The sequence below is a fragment of the Dendrobates tinctorius genome, unplaced genomic scaffold (genome assembly GCF_039654945.1).
Source record: "Dendrobates tinctorius isolate UK_male_01 unplaced genomic scaffold, ASM3965494v1 ptg000028l, whole genome shotgun sequence".
NCBI lineage: Eukaryota > Metazoa > Chordata > Amphibia > Anura > Dendrobatidae > Dendrobates > Dendrobates tinctorius.
Window position 1 is genome coordinate 42,782,661 of NW_027361696.1, and position 12,061 is coordinate 42,794,721.

The window sequence follows — 12,061 nt, forward strand, 5'->3', positions numbered from 1 at the left end:
GGGTTTCACTTTGGCCCGTCCTGATCAGACTGGGGCTTAATTGTTCCACCTCTCTCTGGCAGAGGGCGGCTATTTAATGCTCACTGGACCTAGGTCCGGTGTCAGTTATACTCCTGCCCTCGGCTGAGTTAGTTGACCTTGTGCGTACATGTGCCTTGTACCTGATATCTTGCTTGCTTGTTTGGTTTTGATCCGGTTCTGTCCCTGTTACGAGTTCTGCCTGCCCCTCTTGTACTGCTCTACCTCTCGTGTATGACTCTCTGCTTGTGACCCGACTACTCTCTGCTCATCCCCTTGGTACCACGTTGCCCTCTTGTGTGTGACCTTTGGCTTTGTCTGACTACCCATCTGTTTGTCCCTCCTGTGCCTCATTTGCCCGTACTATTGTGACCTTTGTTTTGCCTGACTCTGAGTTGTTGTATGGTTTCCTGTCATATCTGAAAGCAGGACGCTAAGCCCCGCCCCCTTGCAGTCACCTGACCATAGGTCCTGTGCCAGCTTGCTATCTTCAGTGTCTGCAGGTCCTGTGCCTCTTTACTTTCCGGCGCTGACTGGACCCTGACACTAATAGTTTGAAGCATGCATTGTCACCTCTGCTGACCTGCTCCACAGGTATCTTTTAGCACTGTTTCTGTACTCAGGGCATGCGCACTGGCTCTGTGAGCGAGTGTAGTGCGGTGTCTCTGACACCTACACTGCGCATTGTGGTGTAGTAACCACTGTGTCCGCTAGGGGGCGCTGTATGGATGTCCCAGGAGAGTGGATGAATGGCGAAATACGGAATGACCGTTATGTATCTCAAGGTGGGTGGCCTTGAGATGGAGATTTATGTGTGTGTTAATCAGCAGTGATACTGCTGAGGTGCTGGTTCAATGTGTCAGGAACTAGTTACCTCCAAACCCACCCAGGGGGGGTGTTTATTAACGCTATTGTAAAGTTTATATGTGAGTGGTTGAAGGACCTGTGATGTGGTCAGTCATGGAACCCGGTGGGTGTGGCTATGAACCATATAATGTGGCCAGGGTAGGTCACATGGGGTGAATGCTTGGACCTGGTTGGTCCAGTGTGGAAGGTCCCGCTGAGATGGGGCTTCCTGCCTAACAGCCTGTGGAGTGGCTGTGTGTCATGGCTGCCAGCATCTGAGAGTCCCAGAGGAGAGAGTGGATGTCTGCAGTGTGGAGCAACAGCCGTGAGGAAACCCTGACATGGGTGAGATAATGATGAGGCTGAAGAGCCTGAGTATGGACATTGAGTAACCTGTGTGTGACCACAGGCTTAACCAGAGTGAAGCTATAATGGACGCTATGCTGGAATGCTGTTTATGTTGCTTCTATGGGTTTATGAAGGAGGAATAAACCGCATGGACTGTGTTATGCTTTATGAAAACATGTGCCGGATCTGATTTTGTGGCTGCTGAGCGAGTACCCCCTACTTAGATGACAGCGCTACCTCACAGCATATTTGACGGATTTTTGCCGCTTCAAAAAATGCAACATGTTGCGTTCTCCAGACCCCGCCGCACACCGTGAAACGGCGCATGCGTACATTGACGCATGCAAACTGATGCAAACGCATGCCCCAGCATACACCATGTTAAAGATAGTTATACATGACGCATTCAGATTGCTGCAGATAAAACGCTGCGCACACAGACGCAAATGTGAAAACAGCCTTATTCAAACGTTAGAAAATAAAGTTGTGGAAATAAATGGAGGCTGAAATACCACATACAGCTTGAAGATGGTTTCTGGAAGAAAGTGGTTGTGTGTTTCTAATGTTGAACAGGGAAGCTGGGAAGTAGTGATGAGCGTGTATATTCGTTGCTCGGGTCTCCCCAAGCATGCTCGGGTTGTCTCCGAGTATTTTGGCGTGCTCGGAGATTTAGTTTTCGTCGCGTCAGCTGCATATTTATATTAATATTTTTATTAGCTTTATTTACTCACCTTTTCTGTTGTGATCACTTGATTTTCTTTGTAACCAGGATTATCCTGAAAGATATAACTTTATTGTTCTCTTTTCCTCTTCTTTTCCCTCTCCCTGACGCTTTATTTCTAAAACTACCCCATTTCATCAGCTATGCACACTGTTATTCCAGAATTTCTTTATTGCCGGCTTACTTGTCCTGTATACAATACTTGCTTAGACAAGGTTCTTGCTAAAAAAAGCCTATGCCCCTATTAATTATCATTAGGAATGAGCGAGTAGTGTAGTATTTAGACTTGCTGTACTCGTTGCGAGTACCTCCTAATATTTGGGTACTCGTAACAAGTAGCGAGTCCAATGTAAGTCTATGGGAAATGCGATTATTGGGCTGTGTGTGTTGGGCTGGGCGGGGACTGTGCAAAGACTGTGCTGGCCTGTGCAGGGACTGTGCCGGACTGTGCGAGGACTGTGCGGGGACTATGCCGGACTGTGCTGGCCTGTGCGGGGACTGTGCCGGGCTGTGCAGGACACTGCCGGCCAGTGTGAAGACTGTGCCGGGCTGTGCGGGACTGAGCTGTGCTGTGCAGGACTGTGCTGGGCTTTGCAGGTACTGTGCGGGACTGTGCTGGGCTTTGCAGGTACTATGCTGGGCTGTGTGGGACTGTGCTGGGCTGTGCAGGTACTGTGCGGGACTGTGCTGGGCTGTGCCGAATATTGCGAGGCAAGTAGTGAAATACTCACCAGGATTAGAGTACTGTGAGTACCGCATTACTCGCCAAGTACCAAATCCTAACGAGTATACTCGCTCATCGCTAGTTATCATGTGTATGCCAAATGCCTGTTCTTTGCAGTAATTGCATTCTCTGCAAGAGAATTTAAGAGTGGCTGTATCAAAATATGAAAACTGTTTACCACCATGGTTGAAAGGATTGATATTATTATTTAATTCCTCCTTGTTCTGTGCCTACTTACTCCCTCTTCTTTAAATCCACGACCAATATCCTGTCTGGATTAAGGACATAGCTGCAGATTGCGACACTTCTTTGATAGTACTCGCTGCTGTTTATATCTTGCAGAGACCTATTTTCCTTCTGCGCATGCTCATCATTCCCCTGGTCTCGCCATACGGCCTAACATGTAGCAATATGCCAGGCAGCGCATGCACAGAACACCATCTTTCTGTTCACCGCTAACATCAATGCATTTGCGCTTGTTGCAAATAACATACTCCGGTTACCTCAGCGTGACCCCTGGCATCGCACATGGCTCCATGCTGGTAAGTCTCACAGATGTTATCATTTTTTTACTGATTTTGTCTGTATATTTAGGTATCTGTGTACAATAGAGCCAGACTATTTTCCCCTGAAGAAGCCATTTGAGTAGCGACATGCGTTGGGATGGCACGTGCTGTGGAGTCCTGTTCTATGAGCATTCACTCCAGACCCTTACCTGCAATACCGTAACCACAGTACTGTGGGAAAGACAGCATTGTGAGACCACCCGTTTTTGTGGCCACTCAGTTTAGTGTGGCCCCTGTTTCTACTTGCATTTTTATAGCCAGATGTGTTCTAGTTATAAGTGTCTCTACAGTTGACAGTTGGTCTCAGTGACTGTCCAGCCAAGTAACCTTATTATAAGTTATTGACTCTTTACCATCAGTCTATTTGTTAGCAGGGTTTCTGTACTGGGTGCCAATCACTGTGTTCTTTAATACATATTTGAACTAGTGACTCAATTATTTCTGTGATAGCTTGTATTTATAGATTGTTACATGTAGTTGTCAGTTGGTCAAGTTGGGCTCTTGCCCTTAGATGGGTATGAGTGACCTACATTTGTGTGCTTCATGTTTTTAAATGGTTTTATCTAATGTTGGCTTTTGCATACACTAATAAAAATTTATATTTTTTTTAATGGTGCTCCCTGTTTCTGTGCATGTCTCCTTTTTCTTGTATTCTTCATATGTAGTTGTAGCATCGTTGCTCGCATCTCCCCGAGCATGCTCGGATAATCTCCGAGTATTTTGGCATGCTCGGAGATCTAGTTTTTGTAGTCTCATCTGCATTATATGCGGCTGTTAGACAAGCTGAATATGTGGGAATTTCCTAACAAACAGGCATTCCAGACATGTAATCAGCCTGTCTAGCAGTCAAAAATCACATAGCTGAGACGACAAAAACTAAATCTCCGAGTATGCCAAAATACTCAAAGACCACCCGAGCAACAAGTATACTCACTCATCACTAGTTGTGACCCATAACTAGAGTTGAGCAAAGTTTTCAAAATTCGGTTCCAATTACGATCGCCTGCGAATATTGTATTTGCAATATTTGCCAAACACATCCGAATGTCACTGGAGGCAATGCGAGTACAAATGGCTGAATATGTTCGAAATGGATTGTCAAACAAATTCGGCACAAACAGGGTATAAATATGGCACAAATATGGCAAATTCAGATTCGACGACCGATTCCAAACATATTCGCTCAACTCTACACGTGACCCCTGCGCCCAATCAGTGCTGCGTCCCTGTCTTTGGACAAATAGAACATGAACAGGAAGTCTGGGCTGCAGCTGATCTCAGACTTCCTCTTCATGCTCAATTCAATAGGAGGTGGGTACAATGATGCTAGCGCTGATTGGGCGCCGGCATCACGTGTCAATTATTGAAATCTCCTTTACTACTTTACCTTTCAAGTTTAAACTCCTGTTTGATGAAAACAAGAATGGCAATTCGATTGCCATCTGATATGTGATTTATTGATTATACATTATTTCCAAACCATTAAAGTAAAAAAGAGACAGTCCAAATTCAATGCTAAATTATATAGCTTTTTTAAAAATGCAAAAATTCTGAATAGTTAAATTATGCAAATTAAAACTTAAAAAATTAGCAAAACTAGAAAATTATACAGTTATTTCTTTAAAAAAACCTTACAAGTAAATTTGGCATTGTACTTTATTTTTAATAACACATTTTAAATAGATGATATATAGATAGCTAGATTATAGATAGATGATAGATAATATATAAATAGATGATACCTACATAGATGATAGATAATTAGTGATGATAGCTCATCACTAATAATTATATTTTAATTTCAATACCATATGAATATATGAAGGCTAAACATTGCATGGTAAAATGAATGCTGTAATTCAAAACTAAAACCCTCGCAAAAAACAAAACAAAAACAAGCCCTCATACGTCTATGTCAACAAAAAATAAAAGCTACAATTCTAAGAATAGGAAAGAAATCTAAAATGCAAAAATTAAAAATTGTCAGTGATGTGAAGGGGGTTAAGATTTTTCCAAGTAGGTAACTAACACATTTTAACCATTTGCAGTGCAAGAATGTTCACAATATTTTTGTTCCCTGCATAGATCATTAAGATGGTCATCTAAGGCTCTTTCTAGTCTGGAGGGGATGGATCTGAAGAAACCTTGTTGGAAATCTTTGCTCATAAAAACATAAATGATTGGATTGATGCAACTGTTAAGACAAGCCAGGGTGGTAACAATAGTATTTATAAGATGAAAATGTATGAAATATCCACTATACATGGGTGTTAGTGGCCATAGGTAATATGGAAACCAGCAGATGAAGAAACACAATATAACAGAGGTGATGATCCTGGAAGATCTCTGAGATCTCTTACTTTTTCTTATTTTTAAAAAAATAGTGATATAAGTGGAGAAGATGATGAGAAAAGGGATCACGAACATTATAACTGACCTGATCAGTCGAAATCTCCTTTTTATCTTATGAAGAGAGATGTGCGTATATCTATCTATTATACACCATTCAGTTAAATCATATGAAGAAAATATAGTGGCGAGAGTCACAAAACCAACGACAAGTAAGCAGGACACCCAAATAATCACCGATGTGATTCTCACCAGTTTACGAGTTCTATGAACTCTGGCCCAGAATGGCCACATGACCGATACCCAGCGGTCAATACTCATGGCCGTCAGGAGAAGAACACTGGTGTTCATGTTTAGTCCTAGAAGAATGACATTCAGAATGCAAATAATAAATAAGGAGTCTTTAGGAGGGAATGTCCACTGTGCAATTTGCAAAGGAAGAGATGCACAGCAAAGGAAGTCCGCGATGGCCAGGTGGAGGAACCAGATAGTACTGACTGTCTTCTTCATCCTGAATCCAGCAATCCAGATGACTAATCCATTACCCATTGTCCCCAGTGCAAAAATGATGATGTATAAAGCAATTGAAAATTTCTGTATAACGTACAGGTAGTCAGGGAAATCATAATATGTGCCACCTGTCTTGTTGTATTCGTAAGATGACCTAAGAAGACATGATAGGGTAGAAATTAGATTCATGGACAATGAAGTTACATAAATAGAAGAACCGAAGCTGAAACTCATGTGAGGTCATTGAGATCATCTTGTGTTGGTCTATTACTTCTCCATCCAAGAACAGAAGATGGTGGTGCTCATTACTACTCCCATTTCATTCATTTTGACTAGTTTTACAGTTTTTGTGAAGAGTCGGAACTTTGTACCAATTGATATTGCCTATCAGGAAGGGCTATGACGTCAAGCCATGTCAGTGAACATCCATGTCCATAGTTTTCCTAATAACTATTACCCACTGATGTGTCCAAAGCTGCTCATCCTGTACCAGTCTCTCTCTCCATAGCTAATGGATTGAGTTTAGAATTAGAAAATAATAGTATATCTGAAACTGTATTTTTAAAATAACTATTATTTATGGGTATTTGGCAGATCTGTCCAGCCCTGTTTCTTTATACTCAATCTTTAGTATAAAAAAATACATTGCGCTGTGATAATGTGACGTGCTGATAAATTATTGCAGTAAGAAAGTCTATGTACCGTTCTCTTTTGTATTGGGTATATACAAAGAAACTAAAATACAATGCAAAGCCTAATCCTCTGCACAACAAACACCACTAGGACCTCTGACTTACACTCACTGGCCACTTTATTAGGTACACCATGCTAGTAACGGGTTGGACCCCCTTTTGCCTTCAGAACTGCCTCAATTCTTCGTGGCAGAGATTCAACAAGGTGCTGGAAGCATTCCTCAGAGATTTTGGACCATATTGACATGATGGCATCACACAGTTGGCGCAGATTTGTCGGCTGCACATCCCTGATGCGAATCTCCCGTTCCACCACATCCCAAAGATGCTCTATTGGATTGAGATCTGGTGACTGAGGAGGCCATTTGAGTACAGTGAACTCATTGTCATGTTCAAGAAACCAATCTGAGATGATTCGAGCTTTATGACATGGCGCATTATCCTGCTGAAAGTAGCCATCAGATGCCTGTTCTTAGCTGAGAGGAGTGGTACCCAGTGTGGTCTTCTGCTGCTGTAGCCCATCTGCCTCAAAGTTCGACGCACTGTGCGTTCAGAGATGCTCTTCTGCCTACCTTGGTTGTAACGGGTGGCAATTTGAGTCACTGTTGCCTTTCTATCAGCTCGAACCAGTCTGACCATTCTCCTCTGACCTCTGGCATCAACAAGGCATTTCCGGCCACAGAACTGCCGCTCACTGGATTTTTTTTCTTTTTCGGACCATTCTCTGTAAACCCTAGAGATGGTTGTGCGTGAAAATCCCAGTAGATCAGCAGTTTCTGAAATACTCAGACCAGCCCTTCTGGCACCAACAATCATGCCACGTTCAAAGGCACTCAAATCACCTTTCTTCCCCATACTGATGCTCGGTTTGAACTGCAGGAGATTGTCTTGACCATGTCTACATGCCTAAATGCACTGAGTTGCCGCCATGTGATTGGCTGATTAGAAATTAAGTCTTAACACACAGTTGGACAGGTGTACCTAATAAAGTGGCCAGTGAGTGTATATTGGTTTGTTTATATACATGAAAAAAATCTATGGGGAATTTAACTTGAGTAATGAAATGAAGAATATAAACTTACTGGTTGTCGTCATCTAGAGTTAAATCAGGCAATGTCTGGTTTAAATCAGCAGTATCCATTCTGACTCAAACTGAAAGAAAATTATTAATAATACTATCATGAGCAGCAGTAAAAGTAGTAATAGTCATATTATCATTATCTATAATTTATTATTTGTTATTATTATTATTATGAATAGTCGTAAAAGTAATAGCACTAGTAATCTCTTCATTAATAGTAAAAATAATAGTAATTGTTATTATTACTACTATCGTTACTGAATTATGAATATTAGTAGTAGTAGTAATAATAATATCATGAGTAGCAGTATAAGTAGTAATTGTAGTGATAATTAGTATTATTATCTATTTCTGCCCCCATTACTATTATTACTAAAAATTACAATAATATTACTATTATCATGAGTAATAGTAGTGAAAATCATTATTAATATTATAGTTATTATTACTACCATTGTTATTGTAATTATCTATTCTATTATTTCTAAACACTGTTTTTCGGTGATTCCTTTGTATCCCCGTTCATACTGCACTCACACACACAAATGATACACCATTTGAAAGGTAAACTTGTCCCCTTCAGCAAGAAAGTAGTCAAACAAACCACACATCCACAATTTTATTATAAAATACAGTTTAAACATTAATTTTCATAAACCTGCAGTAAGGAAAAATGACCTGCAGGTGGCACCACAGTACCCCAAAGCACGCTACCAAGACATTTGTATACATGCACTGCTTTTTCAGGGATTACTTCGCCCCACCCACACACATGATACACCATTTGAAAGGTAAACTTGCTTCCTTCAGCAAGAAAAGAGCCAAACAAACCACACATTCACAATTTTATCACTAAATACAGTTTAAACATTCATTTCTCTAGCAACTTTCCACGACAGCATGGGAGGTTGTCTCCATGCCATAATGGGGGACAGGAAGTACGAGAGGTTAAAAGGTCCCTCCCACCTCCCTCTCACCAGTGTCTTTCTTGTCCCCCATGGGGCATGGAGAGGTTCGGTATGCTGTGTGGCCGGCTACTGCAGCGTACCTGGTGTCTTTAAGCTGGGCAGTGGTGGTCGGCAGCTCTGCCTCCCCTCCTCCAGACTGCTCCCGTCTTTTTGGAATACGGGACCTTTCTTGGCCCTCCCGTGCTCCCCCAGGGGGAGTAAAGAGGGCCAGTGATCCCCGACCGGAGGCCTCCCGCAGCTCTCCGGTCTCTCCTCCTCCTGCCACGTGCCGTGCGGTGACCCGGAAGTGACGTCATGCGCGGTCACTTCTGGGCTATGATGACTTCCTATCATGGCGGCCCCCATTCAGCTGCCGGCACGTGGAGCTCGCTAGCACCTGCTGTGCCTGCTCCTGGACCCAGGGAGGAGGGGGGAAAAAATGAAAACTGCGCTGAGGGCGGGGTTAACCCCTTATTAACCCGCCGGAAGACGCCGACAGGTAAGACGAAATCCCCTGTCAGCATGGACAGTTCTTCCTGCCCTGCGTCTGCAGAGCCCAGCGCTGCCCTAGCCACAGTGAGTGTTATCTGAGGTGGGTCCTAGTGGTGCGGTCCTGGGCAGGAGGTCCTCAAAATGCTTCTCCCCCTTTTTTATAGGGAGAAAAGTCTACCCACAAAAGCACCAATACCACCAGCAAGTCAGCCAAATGTGCCATATGCAGTACAAAACTTCCCTCAAATTGGGTGAAGAAATTATGCCAAACTTGCAGACAGGGTGGTCAGGGCTGAGCACCCGACATTGATTGATGAGATCTGCAGCCTGGTCACTCATCAGGTTCAGACTTCTTTAGCTGCCCTGTCCCCCCCTCCGCCACCTCCTCCTCTGATTGTAGGCTCACCATCCCCCAAAAAACGGAAAATACAATTAGAGGGCTCGGAATCCGAATCAGAGAGGTCATACAATTCAGGCTCTGAGAATTGGGAACAACCGGAAACTTCAAAAGCAGCCAAAACTAGGAGATACCTCCTTTCCACGGAATATGTGGAGGAGCTGGTCAGTGCAGTGTGGGCCACCATGGGCCTAGAGGACGAACCAGTTACTCAGTCAGCACAGGACCGCATGTGCGGAGGATTTGAGGGACCCAGACAAACAGGTTTTCCAGTTCATAAGAGCATAGTAGACATGATCTTTCAGGAATGGGAGTACCCAGAAAAGTGCTACTCAGCCCCGTCGGAGCTTAGGCATAGATTCCCCCTGGAAGGAGAGGAGTTTAAATGGGACATCCCAAAGGTTGATGTCCAGGTGGCAAGGGTGGTAAAAAAGACGGTCCTTCCATTTGATGACGTGTCCCAGCTTAGAGACTCGATGGACCGTAAGGCAGAAAGTCTCCTAAGAAAGGCCTGGGAAACTTCTGCCTTCTCCCTAAAATCAGGAATAGCGTCCACATGTGTCTCTAGATCTCTCTTCCAATGGATAGAGGAACTAGAGAGAAATATTTCTCGGGGAACCTCAAGAGGTGATCTCCTTAACTCTCTTCCCATACTACAGAAAGCTACAGGCTTCTTGGCCGATGCTTCAATGGAGATGATCCGCACTTCTGCCAGGGCCTTGGTACAGTCTAATTCTGCAAGACAGGCTGTTATGAATGAGTCACTGAGGAGCAAAAACAAGCTAAGCCATAGAAAACCATAGAGGTTGGTAACTAAGCGGATTGCAGACCCCTGATCCTATCCACACAACTAGCAGTAGCCATGAAGCGCACCTACGATGATCCTAGACGCCTCATCACAGCCGGGGAACTAAATAAGCCTAAAGCAAGAAAAGGGGAAATCTAAACTGCCCCAGAGCAGACCCAAAAGCAATAGACAGCCCCCAAACACGTATTGTCGGTGAGAAAAGATGAAACACAAACACAGATAGAAAAATAGGCTGAGCAAACGATGGGGCCCAAACTAACTAGAAAGGAAAGGAAAGATGCTGTCTGCAATCACGCACAAAACCCTGCCAAAAAATGTCCAACACTTTCTGATAACAAAAACCCTGAAGTCGATAGACTTCAATTCCCTATATCAGCACTCTGGTATATTCTGAAGACAGAGCAAAAAGAGACCAATCTGATCAGGGACAAAAAGCAAACTGGCATAAACAGAGACATAAGAATGGAAATTCAGCACAGCTCCAGCAGGGGCTGGCTGACCACAAAAACTGAGTAAACCAGACCAAATCTCATGTGAAAAAATAGCAGAGCACACTTAGCTTGAGAAGGCAGAAACAGAACTGGAAACCAGAACTTCAGGGCAGGAAAATCACCAGCACAGAATTAGGGAGTCGGCTGTCTTAAATCCAGTCCGAGACTCCTGATGTCAAATCACAGTCCTCAGGTGGCAGGTCTCTGCCATTTAGATCAGGTCCATTACCTACTATCACCACCAGGGGGAGCCCGGATGGAGAACTCACGACTGCAGGCTGAAGATTCCACTTGCCCTGGAGAAAATCGAGGATGAAACCCAAAGTTACATCAATGTGGCAGAACTAGCTCTATTATTTAGAGCGAATTCGGCCAAGAGCAAAAATGAGACCCAATCATCCTGATCAGCAGATATAAAACATCTCAAATAGGACTCCAAAGTCTGGTTTGTTCTCTCAGTCTGCCCATTGGTCTGTGGGTGAAATGCAGAGGAGAAGGATAACTGAATTCCCAGCTTGTAACAAAAAGCCCTCCAAAATCTGGAGACAAACTGGACTCCTCTGTCCGAGACAATGTTCTCAGGAATCCCATGCAACCGAACCACCTGTTATAAAAACAAGGGCACCAACTCTGAGGAAGATGGTAGCTTTGGGAGTGGTACAAGGTGGACCACCTTAGAAAATCTATCACAAATCACCCAGATAACAGTCATTCTCTGAGAGACAGGAAGATCAGAAATAAAATCCATTGAGATATGGGTCCATGGCCTCTTGGGCACCGGCAAGGGCATTAACAACCCGCTAGAACGAGAACAGGGTTTAGACCGGGAACAAGTCCCACAAGACTGCAAAAAATTCCTGACATCACGAGATAAGGCGGGCCACCAAAAAGACCGACTCACCAAATCTCTGGTACCAAAAATACCTGGATGACCAGCCAATGCGGAGCAATGAACTTCAGACATCACTCTCTTCCTTCACTGGTCAGGAACATACAATTTTCCCATAGGACAACTCTCAGGTTTGTCCTCCTGAAATTCTTCCAGGGCACGTCTCAAATCGGGGGAGATGG

General features: G+C 43.7%; 1 protein-coding gene across 1 annotated transcript; it reads right to left on the minus strand.

The window, feature by feature from the left end:
- Nucleotides 1-5,257: 5,257 nt before the first annotated feature.
- On the minus strand, nucleotides 5,258-7,915 carry LOC141084984 (formyl peptide receptor 2-like). Its single transcript, XM_073569912.1, has 2 exons — nucleotides 7,857-7,915; nucleotides 5,258-6,236 (listed from the first exon to the last, which is right to left on the minus strand). Exons 1-2 carry the CDS (start codon nucleotides 7,913-7,915, stop codon nucleotides 5,258-5,260), a joined length of 1,038 nt encoding a protein of 345 aa, XP_073426013.1.
- Nucleotides 7,916-12,061: the final 4,146 nt, after the last annotated feature.

Bases quoted from the DNA above. Each gene is read 5' to 3' on its own strand.
- LOC141084984 (XM_073569912.1), bottom strand. From the start codon at position 7,915: ATGGATACTGCTGATTTAAACCAGACATTGCCTGATTTAACTCTAGAT. The intron at 6,237-7,856 runs GTAAGTTTATAT...ATGTCTTCTTAG, and splicing joins ACTCTAGATGACGACAACCA to GTCATCTTACGAATACAACA.